Source organism: Xyrauchen texanus, chromosome 6 (genome assembly GCF_025860055.1).
Source record: "Xyrauchen texanus isolate HMW12.3.18 chromosome 6, RBS_HiC_50CHRs, whole genome shotgun sequence".
In the NCBI taxonomy this organism is placed as follows: Eukaryota; Metazoa; Chordata; class Actinopteri; order Cypriniformes; family Catostomidae; genus Xyrauchen; species Xyrauchen texanus.
In genome coordinates, this window is record NC_068281.1 from 17,894,218 (window position 1) to 17,917,440 (window position 23,223).

Consider the following 23,223-nt stretch of genomic DNA (forward strand, 5'->3'; position numbering starts at 1 on the left):
AGTCTGAAGGGCACAGACTGGGCACAGTCTGGGAAGCCTTTGCTGCTCCGGCGTTGCAAACGGCGGGGAGCAGAAGGCTTAGAGAGTGACCTGATGTAGGGTCGCGTAAGGCACCTTAGGCAGGTAGTCAGGATGAGGGTGCAAAATTGCTTTGGTCATTCCTGGGGAAAACTCTAAACTGGCTGGCAAAACATACAGAGCCTGTAGGTCCCCAATTCTCTCTAGAGATAATCGCCATAAGAAAAACCCTCTTGAGAGTCAGAAGTCTGTCAGACGCTGACTCTAGAGGTTCAAAGGAGGTCTCAACCAGACCTTCAAGGACTATTTCCAAGTCCTATGAAGAGGTCATGGTCCTAGCAGGAGGCCACAGTCGCATGGCTCCATGAATGAAGCGAGCTAGAAGAGGGTGCCTCTGAAGGGCACTCCGTCCATCAAGGTATGGAATGCCGAAGGTGCGGCCACATAGACCCTGAGAGTGGCGGGGCATAAGCCTGCTGACGGTTCTTACTGCAGAAAGTCCAGAACTGAAGCGATCTGGCAGTTAACTGGTTCTGCAATATTAACTTTTAATAAAGGGAAATGTATTCAGGTGCATTCTGGGCCATGTATGCGCCACCGAAGTGGTCCTCTTCTGCCCTGTAAAATCTACCCAGATTTGTTCCAAGCTGAGGGAGCCCTAGCACTTAAAATGGTCTCAATAGCCTCAGGAGAACATTTGGTACCCAACAGGGGCCAAGCATGAGAAGGTTCCACAATTCGGGCCGGGGATGAAATACAGTACCCTGTGCCTGAGAAAGAAGGTCCTTCCTGTTTGGAATCACCCGAGGTGAGCCGTCGAGGGGAGAATTTAGCTCCGAGAACCATACCCTGTTCGGCCAATGTGGCGCTATCAGTAGGAGGCAAGACCCTTGGTGGCGAACCTTGGCCAAGACTCCCGGGAGCAGAAAAACCGAGGAAAGCAACGCATACAGACGCATTCTGGGTCATGTATGTGCTTTACGTCCAGACCCAAGGGGGCTGGGTGACTCGGGGAGAAGCAGAGGAGACATTGCGCTGTTCATAGAGACAAAGAGGTCCTCTTCTGCCTGGGAAAAATCTCACCCACTACCTCAGGGTGGAGTAACCACTCCCCCGTCTGTATTTTCTGTCTGGACAGTAAATCTGCTCGCATATACGGGCATCCAGGGGTATAAACCGACCTGAGTGACAGGAGCTGCCCTGGGCCCCAAGGAGAATCCGACGTGCCAGAAATTCAGCTGACATGAACGTGGATCTCCCTGATGGTGTATGTAAGAAACTGCCGCTGTATTGCCCACCCACACCAAGACATGATAGCCTCAGGAGGAAGTATTTCAGGGCCAGAAATACATCCATCAACTCGAGACAGTTACTGTGACAACCGAGCTGACGACCCTCCTATTCCCTTTAAGCTGGACGACCACGTAAGGCCGCTACCCAGCCCATCAGGGAGGCGTCTGTCTTTAGCAGCCTGCGACAATGAGACGCACCTAGAGTGGGACCCAAGGTAAGAAACCGGGGTCTGAACCACATAGAAAGGGAACGAAGCCCGCGGTGCGTAACCCTTATTAGCCTAGGGGATTTGGCCCTTGGAGAAACCCCCCCTGGCTTTGAGCCACAACAAAAATGGTCTCATGAGTAGAAGGTCCGGAGAGATCACCATGGATGCAGACGCCCTGAGACCTATTACAACCTTGACCTAGCCTGACTTCGATCAGGGTATTCTTAGTGGACTTGATTCTAGCGGTCCAATGCGATTCACACCGCATTGTGATTGAACTCCATACAGTCCCCTGAAAATCAGTTTTCTGAGTGGGAGAGAGGGCGCTTTTTTGGCGTTGAGCCTCAACCCCAGAGAAACTAGATGAGCTAAGACGATATCTTCCCCCCTTTTTTCATTTTGAAAGCAAGAAAGAGACGAGAGAAAAGGTTCACTGCACACTGCCTAATATAATCTAACTCCTAACAGAGGAAAGAAAGTTTGACAGGCTCGTGATATCACACAGCACAGAATGGCTCTGAAGACGAAAAATCTGATGATGCACCAGTGACGCATCTATTTATAGCCACTGCACAAGGTGCGTCCAATGATTACACTGGCAGAGGCTATAAATTCCAGTCAATGTTCATTGACATGTTGTATACATATTCACAGCTGGTCACAACAAGACGTGTTCCCAAAGCGCTCTTCAGCGCAGCATCATAGTGAAGATTTTTGTAAAGGGAACAATGATAATCATTTCATAAGTTTGAAAGGCTTTTATTGGCAAAAACATTCAATATATGCAAAGAGTCAATATTTACAGTGTTGACCCCTGTTCTTCATAACCTCTGCAATTTGCTCTGGCATGCTGGATATAAGCTTCTGGGCTAAATCCTGACTTACGGCGATCCATTCTTGCCTTATTAGTGCTCAGAGTTTATCACAATTTGTGGGCTTCTGCTTGTCCACTCGCCTTTTGAGGATTGACCACAGGTTCTCTATGGGTTTAAGATCTGGGGAGTTGCCTGGCCATGGATCAAAAATTTAAATGTAATGATCTTCGATCCACTTCATTATCACTCTTGCCTTGTGACAGGGTGTTCCATCATGCTGGAAAATGCACGGATCATCACCAAATTGCTCCTGGATAGTTGGAAGAAGTTGCACTTGCAGGACTTTTTGATATCATTCTTTATTCATGGCAGTGTTTTTGGGCAGAATTGTGAGAGAACCCACTCCCCTGGATGAAAAGTAATCCCACACATGGATGGTCTCAGGATGCTTCACTGTTGACACGACACAGAACTCATGGTAGCGTTCACCTTTTCTTTTCCAGACTATCGATTTTACAGATGTCCTTAACAATCGGAAAGGGGCTTCATCGGAAAAAATTACTTTGCACCAGTATTCTGCTGTCCAATCATTGTACTTCCTGCAGAATTTCAGTCTGTCCTTGAAGTTTTTCTAGGAGAGAAGTGGCTTCTTTGCTGTCCTTCTTGACACCAAGCCATTGTCCAAAAGTCTTCGCCTCACTGTTCGTGCAGATGCACTCACACCAACCTGCTACCAATATTGAGCAAGCTCTCCACTGGTGGTGACGCGATTCCATAGCTGACTCCTCAGTAGGAGATGGTCCTGGCGCTTGCTGGACATTCTGGGACGTCCTGAAGCATTCTTCACTGCAGTTGAACCTCTCTCCTTGAAGTTCTTGATGATCCGTTAAATGGTTCTTGGTCAGGTCAATATTCTTTGCAGCAATTTCCTTGCATGTGAGGCCATTTTGATGCAAATTAATGATGGCTGCACGTCTTTCTTTAGAGGTAACCATTGCTAACAAGAACACAATTATTGGAAGCACCTCTTCCCTCCTTTTATAGCAAACAGTCTGCTCTTATAATCCAATCAGAACGATAGAGTGATTTCACCTGATTACTACTCGTTCACACTTTCCCAAGTGCTGCTGATATGATTAGTGAAATGATGTTAGCTGGTAATTTTGTGCCAGGGCCAAAAAAAAACAGTGAAATTGAGGTTTTAGTGATAAATTTCATTTTTTTGGCCAATGAAGCTTTTTGCAATTATATAAAATGCATCTGATCACTCTGCACAATAATCTAGAAACAATGTGAATCAACACCACAACAACTGAAGTAGAAATCTTTGTGAAACACAAAATGTATGTCACTGCCATTACTTTTGGCCACGGCTGTATGATACATATTTGTTGCTGTATATACAGCAGTAGTAGTACTACTGTTACTAGATTTAGTAGTAGTATTAGTAGCGGTATTACAGTGAAAATTAGGCATTAATAACTATACAGTAGTGATATATTTGTGTCATACTTTTTTTCCATTTAAGTTCAGCTTTTATTTTGGCAGAAGCTTTTATTTTGAGTTGTTTCAGTGGTGTTTTGACGGAAGCTTCTCATTTATGGAAAAGCAGGTCGCTACATGACCCGATGTGATTATTAAACTGCAAAAGGCTGATATTTAATTACATAAATATGTAGTCTGTATGTGTCTAGCACTACAAAGTGGATTAGCACTCAGCTTACTGCCATGTGCTAAAAACAGTGTGTGATGCTCATTATGGTTTTTACCATACAAGAGCCATAGAACTCTAAAGCAGCCAGCATCAGCACAACACTGGCTCCACACATTCACAAGTGCTCCCATTTGAAGTGCAAAGCACATGCAAACTATATATTTATTTCATTAAATCACAGTTTTTGTGGTTTAGCAACCACACTAGGACATATCTTGATTTTAATATGTGTGCTAAATGTTTACGGTAACATGCGCAACAGGCCACGTGATAAGATGTGTGGATTGTGATGGTCCCTAAACCTTCAATAACACTGAGTCATCTTTCACAGTCTTCACAGTACAAATAAAGTGTTCTGTCTGTTGTCTTACCGGAAAATGCGATCAGATGGCTGCTCTCCCATTACCAAGTCAAAGCCACGTTGGAAAATTGTGTAGGGCCACGGACTGTGAAACACAAAGAAAATAAGTCAGAAAGAATATAAATAATTAATGTTTATATATATATATATATATATATATATATATATATATATATATATATATAAAACACTAGTGACTCTTCATTTATTGTTAAACTGGTCCAGTCCATTCTAAGCCATTCGACATTTAAAATCGCATGACATTATGATGAAAATATTACTACCTTTTAAAAGTGAGTTCCTTCGTTGGCGACATAAAAAGAAAATATATTTGAAACATGATCATCACAGAATTTACTCCAACAAATGCTGTTTGTTCCAACTGTGACCTAAGAGTGGCATCTCCTAGACGTGAGCGTGACTTGAAGTGAGTATTTACCTAAAGCTCTAAGAGCAATGTGAGCTGATGGAAATTAATGCAGAGAGGCAGCTGTGGGGACAGGGGCTGTCACTGTGGTATAAGAGAAGAGACAAGGAGCTGATGCCTCTATAAGTAAGCTGTTACTCAAAGCAAAAGAGCAGACACAGCCTGGTTACACCACTTCATGATAAATGTATTACTGTTTAAACATTAACGTTTTCCAAAACCATGTCATGCAATTTTTTTGTTTTGTTTAATTAGTCTACTAAAGGAATCATATCTTCACAAATACTCTTAAGTGCCCATTCACTCAAGTGCCATCTGCAGCGAAAGCCATCCACACATCTGTGTAAAGTAAGAAATGCCTCTATCATAATTCTTTTGTCTTTATTCTGCACATTAACACTTTTATACACTCATATTTGCAGTAGTATCTGTGTCATCATAAATCACAATAACAGAGCTTAACCAGTGCATATTATGGCTGCACATTAGTGTCATGAATTTATAATATAAAGACAAATTAAACATTTTATTTTGCATATATATTATTTTAAATCATCATTGAGTGGTTAAAACAACTTATATTTACTGACCTCGTGTGAATTATACTCATAGAATGAGGCATAACGTCATTGATAACTAATTTTAATGTCACAGTAGTTAGGTTTTACTGAGGGTCCTCATATTTAAATGTACTTCTAAACGCCTCCCACAATGGTGTGGATGGTGTCTGAATGTTCGTAACCAGTATATCATTGCTTGGACTTTTAGAACTTTGTTTTAATTCTGAATGAAGAAAGAATAAGAACTTCTCTGGAAGTATATTGGGGCCTTAAGCCAGAGCTCTGGCATTCTTGCTGAATATTAATGGGATTGTTTACCCAGAAACAATTTACTCTAATTTTGTTCAAAAACCCCTAAGATTTTCTTTAAAATAAAAAGAAGCATTTAGCCTGTAGGGAACAGTGTGAGAAATATTTTGGCACTTTGAAACTTTTAAGAACATTTGGCGCTGGACTTTCTTTCATCTGCTAAGTGGTAGACTCAATTAAAAACTGTTCACACCTTCACAGCATGGCACAAAAGGAACAAGCACATCCAGTGCAATTCCACTCGCCTAAGGCAATCTTCCTGATTGTTCCAATTTGATTTCTAATTATCGGATCCATCTCACCAACCATCATCACACCCATCTCCCTCCCAATTAAAATGCCAAGGATTTCCTCACCTCCACATCTTAATCAAACCACTCCAGAGCGACAGCCTTAAACCCAGATGAGCATTTGAAAATCTCCTCAGGGAGGGTCTAATTAACTTCAAAGATCTTAAATACAAGTATTTCCAGGATTATAAACTTGTACTCCTAACATTTAAACTCTTTCATTATTCTGGACTGTTAATGGGTGGTTTCAAAGCTAAACATGCTCTCATTGTATATTGTGCCATTCTCTTATGTTTGTGATTTATTTATCTATTTGTTGACATAAGAAGCATCTGTTTGGTTATGCATAATCACATTTTTACCTCAGTTAAAAGATACCATCTGTTCAGATACAGTTGGGATGGATCAACAGGGATAGTTAACCCAAAAATGAATATTCTGCCATGATTTACACATTCTCATGATTTTTTTCTAAACCTGACACATTCACTTTCATTGACTTAAGTCACCATTCACGTTTATTGCATGGAAAACTAAGGCTAAAATTCTGTCTACAGTAACATCTCCTATTGCGTTCTACAAAGGAAATAAAGTCACATGGATTAGGAACAACATGAAGGTGAGTAAATGAACCAGCCTTTTAAGATTTTGATCATAAGGAGAATAAGCTTATATGCATTTTCAATGCAAATGTGCAAATATCTGATTAAGCACTTCAAGGGTCATGCAGCTCCAAACTTTGAACACCACAGGAGAAAGAGATTAAGTTTGTATTCCTATACAACAAAAGTTAATGGGGACTGACAACATTCTGCTAAATGTCTTATTAAATGTTCCACACAGAATTGAAAGTCAGGTTGACATGAGGGTATGAGGAATGAGGAAAACAAAAAAAATATTTTTTGGTGAACAATCCATTTTAGTGATTGTATACAGTGCATCCGGAAAGTTTTCACAGTGCTTCACTTTTTCCACATTTTGTTATGTTACAGCCTTATTCCAAAATGGATTATATTAATTATTTTGCTCAAAATTCTACAAACAATACCCCATAATGACAACTTGAAAGAAGTTTGTTTGAAATCTTTGTAAATTTATTAAACAAAAAATCACATGTACATAAGTATTCACAGCCTTTGCTATGACACTCAAAATTTAGCTCATCCTTGAGATGTTTCTACAACTTGATTGGAGTCCACGTGTGGTAAATTCAGTTGATTGGACATGATTTGGAAAGCCACAGATCTGGGGAAGGGTACAGAAACATTTCTGCAGCATTTAAGGTCCCAATGAGCGCAGTGGCCTCCATCATCTGTAAATGGAAGAAGATTGGAACGACCAGGACTCTTTCTAGAGCTGGCCACCTGAGTGATCGGGGAAGAAGGTCCTTAGTAAGGGAGGTGACCAAGAACCCGATGGTCAATCTGAAAGAGCTCCAGCGTTTCTCTGTGGAGAGAGGAAAACCTTCCAGAAGAACAACCATCTCTGCACAATCAGGCCTGTGTGGTAGAGTGGCCAGATGGAAGCCACTCCTCAGTAAAAGGCACATGACAGCTTGCCTGGAGTTTGCCAAAAGGCACCTGAAGGACGCTCAGACCATGAGAAACAAAATACTCTGGTCTGATGAATCAAAGATTGAACTCTTTAGTCTGAATGGCAAGCGTCATGTCTGGAGGAAACCAGGCACTGCTCATCACCTGGCCAATACCATCCCTACAGTGAAGCATGGTGGTGGTAGCATCATGCTGTGGGGATGTTTTTCAGTGGCACGAACTGGGAGACTAGTCAGGATCAAGGGAAAGATAAATGCAGCAATGTACAGAGACATCCTTGATGAAAACCTGTTCCAGAGCGCTCTGGACCTGAGACTGGGGAGAAGGTTCATCTTCCAACAGGACAATGACCCTAAGCACACAGCAAAGATAACAAAGGAGTGGCTATGGGACATCTCTGTCCTTGAGTGTCCTTGATGTGGACCAGCCAGAGCTCAGACTTGAACCCGATTGAACATCTCTGGAGAGATCTGAAAATGGCTGTGCACCGATGCTCCCCATCCAACCTGATGGAACTTGAGAGGTCCTGCAAAGAAGAATGGGAGAAACTGCCCAAAATGTGTGCCAAGCTTATAGCATCATACACAAAAAGACTTGAGGCTGTAATTGGGGCAAAGGTGCTTCAACAAAGTATTGAGCAAAGGCTGTGAATACTTACGTACATGTGATTTATTTTTCCGGATGCACTGTATGTATTGAGAGTTACAATGGGCAATGCAAGCATTTAATCGGTATACTGAAATGTAAATAATTTTTAAACAAATCTGAAATGATCCAGTGCTTTGCTGCAATAATCACTTTTCTAATTCTAGAGCAAGAGCCTAATGCAAAAAAAAAAAAAAAAAAAATTATAATAATAAGTCCAGTAAGTTAATTAATTCAAACAAGTCAATTTAATTTTCCCACAGCACATAACACCTGGCTGGCTATCAGCACTCGAGACTTTTTACAACAGCTGAGCAACATGCCAGTTCTCTAGGTGATAGATCTCTGATTGCTGTAGTGCTGTGGTATATAAGTGTCTACATATTGTAAGATTCTTATGATACTCACCCCTGATTTTGGCCCCACTCATTGCGAATGCATAGATGCTTGTGAACAGGGTCCTTCATGTAGCCATCAAAACAGAGACAATCTCCTGAAATCAGATATAATGTACATTTATACTCATAATCAATAAGGAAATGCAGGAAATTAATATATTGGATAATAAAATGGTGCTAAGCTTTAATTGTAATATGTCACTACTGAAGGACAGCTGTGTACGATTACTGTGGTTTTATCAACTAAGCCTTGGTTGCACCGCACATCAGCATCGCACTTTATTAGCCTCAGACTGGACTCTTTTATACTTCAGACATTTTATACTTCTCTTAATAACATACTAAAATAATAGTTTTATTGTATACAGGCTTCTTATTTTGTGTATACTGTAAATTGTATATTATATATTGTGTTGTGTAACAAGTTGTGTAAACAATTCAGAGACAAGGGTGAATTACCTCATTGTCATGCTCGCATCGATATAATGATTATATATGGACATGCAGTGCTGTATATTGGTGCTGTTCTGTGTGTTGAAGCACATATATTGGGGGTGGCAGTGTATTTTTATTATATACAGTCATCTTAGTTTGTGTATACTGTATATTGTATATTATTAGGTGTATATTGTGTTGTATGACAAGTTGTGTAAACTGTGTTGTGTGTAAATCATATTTTTATTGTAATTGTCATACTGCTATGTTGCACACAAGTCTTTCACCCACTGTTGCACTTGTGTATATGGTTGAGTGACAATAAAGGGATTTTATTTTATTTTGATTTGCCTCTCTGTCATTACAAATTTTTTTATGATAACCACAGTCTCAGTCTGTACAAAAATACCACTACAAATGTATCTATGACTGTAAAATTATCAATGTAAATAACCAGAATTTTTTGAGCATGAGAGAAGCTTTATCACAGTGGCACGCTATTAACATAAGAACACAGGAAATCTACTTTTTACTACTGAACAATGTAACTTATTGTGTGAACACGAGACCCACTGTGGACAAGCTTATCTCATAGCACTTATGAATGCACAATGAACATCAAGATTTTCACTGAAAAATCAGTGCTGTGTATGGGTGCTGTTCTGTGTGTTGAAGCATATATCCATGCACAGCAGATTCCCTGTGCCAGCCAACCTCAGAAGTGCTCATGGCCCAGACAGTTCCAGTCACTATGGGTTTGGCTGATCGTACTTGTCAGGGTATACCGCGGGCATGCTGCTCATGATTTGGGTTCATGGGACTGATGAAGCTGCAGCCTGAGGAGGAGCAACCCACTTTGATAACAGATGAGAGAGGAGCCCGATTCAAATATAGCGGGGCACGGGGGGAGGAGGGTTAGCAAACATGGAGACATGGGGAAATAAATGTGTTGTGAGTGGGAAAAGAAAGTATGGTATAGGCTAAGGAAAACAGATGACTATGTGACTACTGTATGCGATAACAGCCATTGTGGAGAGAATTCTGACTTCATTCATCTTTGTTTGCTATGGAAAAAAAGCTGGAACGTATGGTCACTAAAGCATAAAGATCACCAGTACAGATCTTGCATCAGTGGAATCACTGTATATCCAACCACCATTACGCGTGCTATAAGATCATGAAGGACACATCTCATCCATCATATGTCTGGTTTCAACTATTACCTTCAGGCAGATGCCTTAGATCACTGACAACCATAACATCCAGAATAAAGAACTGCTTATTTCCAATGACTGTCAAGCTGCGTACAAACACTTTTAAGTACCAGAACACTCTTAACAAACTGTATGATCCAATTACATCCACATACTTCAGCACATCAGAAGTTTTCTAATCTATCAGATTTGCCTGAATCCTTCGTCTTTCTGCACTGTATCACAGTATGCTTATATTGTATTGTAAATTGTATTGTGTGTTTTTTTAATACTATATTGTATGGTGTAAATAGTATAGTAATATGTTTATCGATAAAATGTTTTTATCAATAATTGTTGTATATGTGCCAGATGGGCTGGTTTGAGTATTTCTGGAACTGCTGATCTCCTGGGATTTTCATGCAATACAGTCTCTGTATAATGCATTTTTTGCTGATAAAACTCTAGCTCTCCTTGGGTAAGACATTCCATTTGATCCTGCTTTGACCCTACTGTATAATAATAAAAAAAATAAATTAAAAAAAATTCAGGTCTCTCAGGCTGTGTAATCCCAAGCCCTGTGTTACAAAGATTCATAGCCAAGCATTACTGTCCCCACAGCTCTCGCTTAATTTAGCATTCATTACTTAATAGTGCTCACTCAAGAGAGACACCTTCAGAGAAATCTGCAAATGAAACGACAGATGAATCAGAGCTAAGCCTTTCTCCCCTCCCTCCTGCTCTTTAAATGAAGCTATGTTACAACTGCAGTTTGATGAAAACATTGATTTTACACAGCGTGCGGAATGGGCACACCTTCAGTTGGGGGAATGAGAGATTATTTTATGATTAATTAGGCACAGCTACTGACTAATCAAAGTGGGGCAAACTGCTGCAGTCTTCTAAAGTTGCAAAACCACGTCTTGTTTTTAAACTGCAACAAAAAAATGTAGACGTGACAATGATGGACAACCAACCAAATACATTTTGGAAAATTCTGACAAGATAATTTTCCTGAACACAGCTCAGGTCTGGTACTACATTGGGGGCTTCAGCACAGGTGGCCATAGGGTGTGTATGGAATAGGTGTTGCTCAGCAAGATAAAAATAAGAGAGAACAGGTGTGTGCAATTGGCCATCTCAGACTTTCTATGTGAGCTGTCTGAAGTAAGGAATCACAATAGGGGGACTGTACCTGAATCTGGGTCACATTGGTGCTCACAGGGGTCCAAGAGGCGACGGCCACACAGATCATTAACCCAGGGACCGCTGGCATTCTGCTGGTAGTACAGCAGCACTTGAGCTGGATTTAGCCAATCAGATGCGTCCAACTGGCTACCCTGAAGCAGAACAAATCTGGATCCTGGAGGAGGAAGGAACATAAAGAATCAGAGAGGACATCTGTCATGAGTTTAATCAACAAGTATGTGATCTACATTACTGAGCATTGTCATGGAGTACCACACAGTAACATAAGCAAACACAGTATGAACCACAAACTAGAAACTACAAATGTTCCTTGGACAAACAGTCTTTAAAATGCAATTAACTTTTTGCAAAGCTTTAGAAGTAGTACAATCCTTACACTGCAAAAAAAAAAAAATAATAATATAAAAAAATCAACATCTGCCAATGGTGTAAGAAAATAAACTTAATTCAAAATATATTATCTGATCTTACACTTATTTGCATCTTAAGTATTTTTTTCTTGTTTAGGAATCTTTAAACCTATTTACAGGAGAAAAATATTTTGGAGTGTATAGCTGAATTTCTATCCAGTATGGGCTTTTATGGTTCATAGCTTTAGTTAGGAGACAACAGCTCAGATAAAAACATTGCAATTGAAAGTGTGCTGTTTTCTGCACAATCCCTTTGAATATTTCACAACGATGAGCACAACAAAGGGGCTAAGAGAGAAAAATATATTCTGTAAAAATCAGGTTTATCAGATTTGCTTTGACAGCATTTCACCCTGTAATACTGTTAGACAGTTATAGACACACCATAAATGTATCTGATTTTTCGATTCAAAAGGAGAATTGAAAATCCTTCACTCTCTCCTCTCCTCAGATTCTGTTCACTTAGACTTCTGTGTGAATGTTAATCTACCCATAAAGCGGCATATCCCATACAGAACAGCTACGCATGAAAGATAAAATGACAGATGAGCAAGGCCAGTCACAGTCCATCATATTGCCTAAACTCTAGAAATGTAGGCTGAAAATGCCAATGAGCTGAAAAAGATAAAGAGAGAAGGAGAGTGAGAGAATAGAGGGTATAGGTGGGAGATAGGGTTGGGCAATATAAACAGTATTTACTGTACCATGCAACAGTGAAATGAGTTTATAACACAGTTCTGACTAGGAGGAGGGCTGGGCTGGGCCGTGACTACGTACGTACGCCCCCCAATCAGGCTAATCAGCCGAGGAGAGGAATAAGTGCAGCGGAATGCAGCAGTTCAGGAGAGAGAGAGAGCCACCTGTAGCTGCCATTTGTGCGCTTATGTTTTTGTGTCTTTTTGTTTAAGTGACTATTAAAATATTTCTTTGATTGTTCAGCTGGATCCCGCCTCCTCCTTTCCCATTTTAACCATGTTACAGCAGTATATTCACTTTAGAATTGATAAAAATGGGACACCAAGCAAAACACTATAGCCTACTGTATGCTATGCAGTAGATGGGCACATCCTCAAGCCTTTGCGATGTGACATCATCCATCATTTCCAGAATAGAGACTGTGTAACAGTTTACAGTTAACAAGGAACTTCACTACTTGGTACATTTATAAAAAAGTCAACAGTATAATTGCAAGTGTGTACACAAGCATATCGTCTAAAATAAAATAGATAGTTCTTAATCAAAATTCTGATTGGACGAGCTGCCTTCCAAGTAGCTGAAAATGACTATAAACCCCACTGTACATTCTTTATTAAAGTGGCACTTTCTACAAATTCTAGGCAACCACAGTCTCCTAAAGTTAGGATATTTAACCATATAACTTTATTACATATTACATAAAAAAAATTATGTTTATTCAGATTATTATTAATAATAAATTTATCCTGTGGGAAATCACTGTTGTGTATAGTCTCTTGTGGCTTATTGCTTTATTTAACTTTTGCTTTGATTAAGAATGTACCTCATCCAATCTTATTTTTAATGTGGTACTCTTTTTGAGTCTTTTTCTCTTAACTCAAATATGTAAATCAGCTGTTCCCTGTCAAAAAGCTACACTTTGATTCTGCGCTGATTTAGCACTTTGGGAACAGTTTTAGGTGTGACCAGCTGTGAATATGTGTGCAACACGTCAATGAAATTGACTAGAATTTATAGCCTCTGCTGGTGACATCAGTTGGATGCACCTGTAGCAGGGCTATAAATAAATGCATCACAGGTGCATCGTCAGATCATTTGTCTTCAGATCACTCTGTGTGCTGTGCTTCTCAAGCTGTCAGAACTTTCTTTCCTCTGTTAGGAATTAGAATTTGTTAGGCAGTCGCAGAAAACCTTTTCTCCTTTCCAAGAATGAGTGTGAAGCTAAAGCAAGCAGAGAGTTCCTGTGTTTACGCTCTATGGCTGAAACGGACACACACCAGTTTTGCTCTGTGTGTTTGGAGGAAGAGCATGCTGCTCTTGAGTTGGGGTGGGGCAGGTGCCAGTGCGAGCATTACGATCTGTTTACAGTCAAAATGCTTCACATTCCTCTCGCTTACTTCCAAGAGCCAGTGCCCACACTTTCATCGTGGGGCTCTCGCAGGGATCTGGCTGAGGAGCGAGAGAGAGGTCCATCCCTATCGCTCGATCTCGCGCCATATCCAGCTGGTCCTTCTCGTAAGCCTGAAGCGCGCTTCGGCGCCTCTTTGGTTCACGAGGGGGACGATGAACCTCTGAACATTTCATGCACAATAATAGTGGCTGAGGAATAACTCGAGGTGCTTACTAGGGCTGTGGCCAAACTACTGTTAGACTGGCCATGCGAACAAGAGACCCTCCCCCCCCCCCCCAAATGCTCCAAACTAGAAGACAGATTTCTGTCTGATGTCCAAAAAAAAAAAAAAAACATTAAGGTAACGCTATATCAGTTCTACATATTAGACTATTGTCGGTGCTGAGGCTCGGGGGTATTCGGTGATGCCGCCGGTAGAAGAGATACTTGCGGGTTATCTCTTGCCTGGCTCGGCATCATCGCTAAAGAGACCCACTCTCCCCACAAAGCCATGCAGGATCACCTCCACGCTTTTGGGGAAGGCTTATCAGACAGCAGGTCAGGCTGGTGCTGCCCTTCACACTATGGCAGTGTTACAGGCGTACTAGGCTGATCGGTTGAAGGACCTGAGTGCGGGCACCATGGTCGACGAAGAGGCTTTCTCTGAGCTTCGTCAAGCCACGGATCTGTCTCTCTGCATGACCAAGCAGACCGCCCGCGCCATTGGCCGTTCTATATCTGCTTTAGTCAGCATGGAGAGACACTTATGGCTCAACCTATCGGGCATCAAAGATAAGGATATAGTTTTCCTTCTCGATGCCCCGGTTTCGCCATCTGGCGTATTTGGTGACGCCATGAATATAGTTATCACCAGGTTCCAGGAGGCAAAAAGTCATGAGGAAGCCTTCGGGCAATTCCTTCCTCGCCGCATTCAGGGGGAGGGGCCGTCGGCCACCCAGCCCCACCCCGGTCCTTCTAGAAGGGAGGCTCAAAAACAAAGCATGGTGAGTCATGCTCCCCCTCGTAGAGACTGGGACCGGCTCGTTGCCCTCAGCAGCCCCCAAAGCAAGACCTCAGGGCTATTTATTTATAGGAGGAATAAACCCTGACGGTCTTGCGCCCTACCTTGTTGGGGTAGCCCCCCTCGGGAAGGGGCGCGTGTATTATCCACTTCTACCCTCCCAATATCCCCACAAAACCTTTCCGCCTCTGGTGTTTTGGGAGTTAGAGGCTTCCAGCGAAATGTTGGGTGTACCTGCCTTAGTCCAGGACACGGAACACTCGACATCCCCTCAACAGGAAGTGTCAAAATGAATACCATCTCAGAGAACCTGGAAGTGTGGAAACTTCTGCCAGGTATTTTTATGTGGGTCCTAAGAACAGTAGAAAAAGGCTACAGAATTAAATTAGTTCCCCGTCCACCGCGTTTGAACGGCGTAGTAGCCACTACCGTGAAACCGGAGCAAGCATGTCTACTGTGGAAACAACTGCAAAATCTCTTGGTTATAGGGTCCATGGGATATGTTCCCCTTCCAGAGAGAGTCAGATTATTACAGCAGATACTTCCTGGTTCCCAAGAAGGTTGGGGGGTTGCGTCCGATCTTAGATCTTCGAGGCTTGAATCGCTCAGTCAGGGCATTCAAGTTCAAGATGCTAACTAGCAAGATGGTCGTGTACCAAATCCAACATCACAATTGGTTGGTCACGATCGATCTCATGGATGCATACTTTAATACAGAAATTCTGCCACAACAAAGGAAGTTCCTGAGGTTCGCTTTCGGGGGCGAAGCCTTCCAATATCGGGTTCTTCCATTCGGCCTAGCCCTATCACCCCGCACATTCACGAAATGCATGGATGCTGAACTGGCTCCTTTGCGACTCCGGGCATCCACATTCTGAATTACATAGACAACTGGCTGATACTAGCACAGTCTCAAGAGCTGGCAGTTCAGCACAGGGATATCATCTTAGCTCATCTGGTTTCTCTGGGTCTGAGACTCAACATAAAAAAGAGCATTCTCTCACCCACTCAGGGAATTACCTATCTGGGCGTTGTATGGAATTCGATCACGATGCGGGCAGAATTGTCTCTCGCACGAATCGTGTCCATTCAGAACACCCTGAGCAAAGTCAGGCTAGGGCAAGGTTGTACTGTTCGTCAGTATCAACGAATACTAGATCTCATGGCATCAGCATCCTCGGTGATCCCTTTGGGCCTTCTGCACATGAGACCGTTTCAGTTGTGGCTCAAAGCCGTGGGATTTCATCCAAGGGCCAGTCCACTAAGGCTAATAAGGGTTAAGCGCTGCATACTTCGTACCCTTTCAATGTGGTTTAGACCCCGGTTCCTTACTTTGGGTCCCACTCTACCGTCGCAAGTTGCTACAACAGACGCCTCCCTGACGGGCTGGTAGCGGTCTTCCAGCTCAAGAGGAATGGGAGGGTCGTCAGCTCAATTGTCACATTAACTATCTCGACTTGATGGCTGTATTTATGTCCCTGAAATACTTCCTCCAGAGGCTGCCATGTCATGGTGCGGGTGGACAACACAGCGGCAGTCTCTTACGTAAACCATCAAGGAGGTCTACGTTCACGCCAGCTGAACAGACTGGCATGGCAGATTCTCCTTTGGGCCCAGGGAAAGCTCCTGTCAATCAGAGCAACTTATATCCCTGGATGCCTGAATGTGGGAGCAGATTTACTGTCCAGACAGAAAATACCGACGGGGGAGTGGAAACTCCACCCAGAGATAGTGGAACAAATCTGGGTGAGATTTTACAGGGCAGAAGTGGACCTCTTCGCCTCTCAACAGATAGACCCCCCTGGGTCTGGACACAATGGCGCATACATGGCCCAGAATGCGCCTTTATGCATTTTCCCCCGTTTTCTCTGCTCCCTGGAGTCTTGGCCAGAGTTCGCCAGCAAGGGTCCTGCCTCTTACTGATAGCGCCGCACTGGCCGAACAGGGTATGGTTCTCAGAGATAATGTCTCTCCTCGACGGCTCGCCTTGGGCAATTCCGGACAGGAGGGACCTTCTGTCTCAGGTGCAGGGCACAATTTTTCATTACCAGCCCGAGATGTGGAACCTTCATGTTTGGCCCCTGAAGGGTACCAACTGAGGAACACTGGGCTTTTACCTGAAGTTATCAAGACCATTCTAAGTGCTAGGGCTCCCTCTAATAATAATAATTATTCAGATCCAATTAACTGCCAGATTGCTTCAGTTCTGGATTTTCTGCAGGAAAAACTGTCAGCAGGCACATGTTCCGCCACTCTCAGGGTTAACGTGGCCACTCTATCAGCTTGCCACGCCTTGATTGACGGGGTACTGTTGGGGAGACATCCTCTGCTCGCTCGCATTTTTCGTGGAGCCATGTGACTGAGACCTCCTGCTAGGACCAGGATCCCTTCATGGGACTTAACAATAGACCTTGAGGGTCTGGTTCAGACCCCCTTCGAACCTCTAGAGTCAGCACTCTCAAGATGGTTTTTCTTATGGCAATTACTTTTCTAAAAAGAATTGGGGATTTACAGGCTCTGTCTGTCTTGCCAGCCTGCTTAGATTTTGCCCAAGGAATGCTAAAGCAATTTTGCACCCTCATCCTGACTACCTGCCTAAGGTTCCTTTCTCGACTGTAAATCCGGTCACTCTCGAAGCCTTCTGCACCTCGCCGTTTACATTGAACAGGAGACCATTACATTTGTCCAGTCCGTGCCCTTCAGACTTATGTCCTCCACACTAGCCAGTGGCGTAAGTCAGGGCAACAATTCGCCACCAAACAGACTGTCACATTGGGTGAGGGACGCTTCTACCCTGGCCTACGAGGCGCATGGTCAAGCTTCACCAGTAGGCATCAGGGCTCACTCTACCAGAGGAGTCACCTCCTCTAAAGCCTTGGCAGCAGGTTTGTGATGCATCAGGCTGGTCCTCTCCGCACAAATTATACGATTTTGTAGTTTAGATGTTCATGCCACTCAGGTCGCTTATGTCCTTGAGTCAACATCACAAGCTCATGTCTGAGACCTCTCACGCTCTTGTGAGCACAACTACACAACCGTAAGGGGTCCAGACATCCACAGTGCGGCGGCGTGGGTATTCTCATTCCCAAAGCACTAAATCAGCGCAGCATCAAAGTGTAGCTTTTTTGTTACTTAACTGTAACCCCTGTTCCCTGATAAAAGCGGAACGAGATGCTGCGCTTCATTGCCGCACTGGGATGCCCCAGGACGGCTCTTCAGACAAAATACCTGACGATGCAGCTCTGATGCACCTATTTATAGCCCTGCTACAGGTGCATCCAATTGATGTCACCAGCAGAGGCTATCAATTCTAGTAAATTGAATTGATGTGTTGCACACATATTCATAGCTGGTCACACCTAAAACTGTTCCCAAAGCGCTAAATCAGCACAGCATCTCGTTCCGCTTTTATCAGGGAACAGGGGTTACAGTTAAGTAATCCGAGACGTTTTTTGTGATAACGTCAGATTAATTTGTTATGAATATTTTTATCTTTTAGTTTCTGTCCATAAAGTCGCACATAAAGATAAAATATGTATCACATAATATGCAGTAATCTTCATTTGTAATGTATTTAATTCACTGGATTATACAGTTATGAAATATTTAAAACACTTATGGTTGAATATCCAGCAAAAATAATGAAATTGTGAAATACACTGTAAGAAGTGCTAACCTTACATTTTAGGAACTATAAAGAACTATTTCTACTTGATCTAAGCTAATTCAATTATGTAAAATAATATTTGTGAACCGCAACCAGTCAGCTTAGATGTTACGCCATTTTACAGTTTTAGGGTATTTTTTTCCTCCAGTGTACATCCATATTATATTAATAGATACATCATATATTTTATAATTAGGGCTGTTGATTTAACATATTAACTTATAGCAATACATTATATAAAAAATATGTAAAAAAAAAAAGTATAATAATGTAATTATTCATGGCTCGAACTGAGCACACAAGGGCACCTCTAAAATATCAGATAAATCCAATAAATGAACGTGAACTTCACAAAAAGGTCTAAGCCTGCGTACCCAGTGCAAAAATGTCTACCAATAGAGACTACATTGATAAGCGCATGTTCAGCCGCTATAGCTGCAACATAGACTAGAAGCGTTGCCGAGGCAACCCTGGGCCCAAATTGCTGGATTCCCGAACTGGATTTTCACACTGTGCTGTACACCAAAAAGCACCAAGCATAAAAATACAGCACTTAAATGTACAGTATATAGCCTCCTCGGTGATGGAGCTATAGCATTAAGAATGGTATCAACCACAGCGGAGGATCCGGCCAGGAGTGCCAAATGCTGCCCCATGACCGAGACAACATGTTTGTTCTGACTAGAATTTCTCAAGAATGGTATCAACCACAGCGGGGGATCTGGCCGGGAGTGCCAAATGCTGCCCCATGCCTGAGACAACATGTTTGTTCTGACTAGAATCTCCCAAATTGTCGTTTCCAGCAGAGAGACCAGAGTCGAAAACCATACTTGAGATGGCCAAAACGGCGCAACTAACAGAAGCCCTGACGAACCCTCTGCAGACCAGCATGCAGCAGACTGATTGGTGGAAAGCGTAAAGATGCGCTCTCGGCAACTGATACACCAGTGCATCGATGCCCAGTGGTGCCAGAGGTGAGAGAAAACCAGAGCGGACAGTGTGACTTCTCGCTCAAAATTAACAGGACCGCCTCCAGATTTGCTCCATAATATGAGAGTGCAATATCCATTCTCTGGGCATCAGACCCTGTCTGGACAGGTGATCCACCCCAAAGTTCAAACGTCCCGGAACATGTATGGCTCGTAGTGTAAGTACATTCTCACTTGCCCACAAAATTATGCAATTTGCCAGCCTAAGCATGGCACAAGAGTGCACCCATTTATGTGACGATTTATGTAGGTCACCACTATCCTGTTGATCTGTTGACCGCTAGACACTGGTGTAATGACAGAACGTGAGCTGGAGACAGGCGTGCCTGCATCGCCTGCAAGTTCAGCTCCACACCTAGCAACTGGACACTCTTGTCGAGGTTTACACACTGCTCTAGATTGCTCAAATGGCTGAGAATCACGATGTTGGGCAGCCAAACCTCTACATGAGTGAAAACCAACCAATTGACGAGATAATTCAAAAAGCAGATGCCTTGAAGCCTCAAGTGTGTCAGAGGTGTATCCATGCATTTTGTGAAAATGCGTGGTGCCAGTACAAGTCCGAACGGAAGAACAAGAATACCTTGGACAGATTGATGTGTTCAATTAAAAAAAAAAGATTGTTGTGGACTGCATGGCAACGATAGACTTATGTTCAATATATGGAAATATGTTGCCTACAGACACTTTTTCTATTGCCTTTTATCAATGCGTTACTCATCTACCACAATAATGTATTTTAATTAGCTGGGACACATTAATCTGAAAATTTTATATGTATTATATATGTTTTATTAATAATTATTTAAATATAATTATTCATAATAATTGAATCATTATATATTGGATTATTTTTATTTGGGGACTTTTCTCTGCAGATACCAATGCACTGTATGTGATTAATTGTGATTAAATAATCTTCATATCATTTAATTAATTTGATTAAACATTGTAATCGATTGACAGCCCTATAAGATGGTGGTCATAGCACCCAATCTTAGTAAGACAGACAAAATTAGTGAGGTGGAAATATGGAGAGAGAGAGAGAGAGAGAGAGAGAGAGAGAGAACACCGGAACAAACAACCTCAGCACCAGAAGGGTGGAGGTCGCTAAAGCTCTGAACAACGTGGTGAAAACAGTTTCCAGGATCTACCCCAGTACTAAGGTCATCATCTTTACCCTTCTCCTTCGCAGAGACATTCCACAAAAAATCATTAACACAATTAATACAAAGATAGCTAGTGTTTGTGCACCAATGTCAAATGTGCACATTTCAAACCATCAGCACAGTACATATGAACATCTATATGACCGTTTGCACATTCATCGAGACGGCATGAGACTGTTCGCAAAATCCATCAAGGAGGCGCCTCTGAGGAACCCCCAGAGAAAACGTCTTGTCCGTGAGGAGAGGGTCAAACAGCATCCCGGCAGACAGCTATGCCGCTGCTGTTGCTGGTAGAGGTAGCTCAGAAACCAATGTCCTCAGCCAGATATAAAACATGCTAAAGATGATATGTGACAAACTGTTAGGTTAATTACCTACAATGTGAGATTAGTCAAGCATATTCTTTATTATTATTAATATTATTATAATTAGTATTGATAACTTGTAATGCATTTTAATTTATTCACTATATTTCAAAACAATAGTGGGAGCAAAATCAAAAAATAGAATAAATAGAAAATATATCAATGTCTTTATTTAAAATAACATGCTACAACATTCAGGGGGTGTTCTCGTCATCTTTTGAAGATAAAAGCACTAACTTTTATTTTTTAAATATTGTATATAGTTTTTATATAATTATATTACTTGGGACATGGAGCTGTTTAGAGTCTCAAACCTACACTCCTTCAAACTACAGAGCGTTATTTATACATTCAATCAAAACCCTCATGTTAAAAATGGAAATATAGTTTGGTTTAAAGAGCATCTTTTCCACAACAGTCAGCCTGTAATTAAAAAGGAAAACACATATCTGGATGAAACTTTGTTCTGAACTAATTGTTTCAGATGAAGACACTTACCTATTTGCAGTGTATATCCCCCCGTACAAGCCCCCCTATAATAATAAGGACAACTTACCTACACTACAGTCAGAGGTCATTCAGTTTCAGTCTCTAAGCTCTGTAATGTTAATGGGAGATCTGAATGCAAGGCCTGGAAAGGATCCAGACAACATTAGTTCAGCTTGAGATAAATATATTAACAGTACACATATACAGCAGAGTCAACTCTTTACTTAAGCACGTCAGAGCTACGACAACACAATAAACAGACATGGGAAACACATCCTGCAGCTCTGCAAAGGAGTTTATATATAGTTAATGGCAGGACAAGCGGAGACTCTCTGGGTCAATTTACTTACTGCTCACCTCGAGGCAGCAGCACAATGGACTACACTATAACAGATATAGACCACAATAAGATCAACTACTTCATGGTTATGCCACTGCTTTGTTTCTCAGATCACAGTCACATAGACATTAGTCTAAACAAGTCAGCATATCTGCCATCTGATCAGAAAATTAAATAGTATTCCCTCCCCACCAAATTTATATGGAAAAATGACAGTCCAGTCCAGTATGAACCAGGTCCACGGCATTCATTATGAGAACATTTTCATATTTCTTCTGATGAAAAATCAGACAAATGTTTCTTCACAAAATGTTTACTAGACAAGAAAAGTCTAAATTTACCAACAGAACAGTTAACCAATTTTTTCTACAGTGGCTAGCAAATCCCTGAGAAAAAGAAAAATATACAGAGGTAAAAAATAAATAGTTAAAGCCAATTGGTTTGACAAAGATTGTTAAACTTCCAGAAAGGAATTACAATCATTATCAAATGAAAAACACAGAGACCCTGCAAACCAGAATACTCAAACCAAATATCATTAAACCCTTAAAATGTACAAGTCACTACTAAGAAAGAAAAGAGCCGAACATGCGACAGCAAAGCTCAACAAGAATGAGGAGGCTGTCAACGAAAATTCCTTTTGGTAATTATGGAACAATTTAGATAATTCCCAAAAAGTTTTAACCCAAAACTCTGGATAGAATATTTCGGAAACCTCTATTCACAAAATTAACCAAACCTCAGCTAATTGGGCGGCTGTGGCTCAGGTGGTAGAGCGAGTCGGCCTCTAATATCATATGAGGGAGGCTGACCCCTCATGTTATTAGAGCTCTATTTTAATTTCCTTTTTCTTCCCTTTCTCAATGATCTCTGTATTTTACTTTGTCATTTGATTGTATTTTATTATATTTATTATTTATTTATTTATTGTTCATACATATATTTTTTTATGAATATGTTTATTACTCAATGCTTTGGAAACATTGTATACGTCATGCCAATAAAGCTAATTTGAATTTAATTTAATGTAATTGAATTGAGAGAGAGAGAGAGAGAGAGAGAGAGAGAGAGAGAGAGAGAGAGAGAGAGAGAGAGAGAGAGAGAAAGCACTTGGTCTGTAGCCTTGGACTGCAGGTGCAACATTGAAATTAAATAACAAGCTCATCCAACACAAACGCGACTTAGGTCCAAATCACAAACAAAGAACCCTTGGGAAAAGGGGCTAGATGCTGTTTAAAGTTGTGTACAAGCATGCAATT

The 23,223-nt window shown here is 41.6% G+C and overlaps 1 protein-coding gene across 3 annotated transcripts in view; it reads right to left on the reverse strand.

The window, feature by feature from the left end:
- The window catches only part of astn1 (astrotactin 1), a 449,912-nt gene that overhangs the window by 275,578 nt on the left and 151,111 nt on the right, over positions 1 to 23,223 (reverse strand). For all 3 annotated transcript variants that reach the window (XM_052129056.1, XM_052129055.1, XM_052129054.1), the window contains 3 exons: positions 11,415 to 11,582; positions 8,602 to 8,686; positions 4,420 to 4,494 (listed from right to left, as the gene is read on the reverse strand). In XM_052129056.1, the coding sequence (XP_051985016.1) occupies positions 4,420 to 4,494; positions 8,602 to 8,686; positions 11,415 to 11,582 (328 nt within the window). The remainder of the gene's footprint in view (positions 1 to 4,419; positions 4,495 to 8,601; positions 8,687 to 11,414; positions 11,583 to 23,223) is intronic.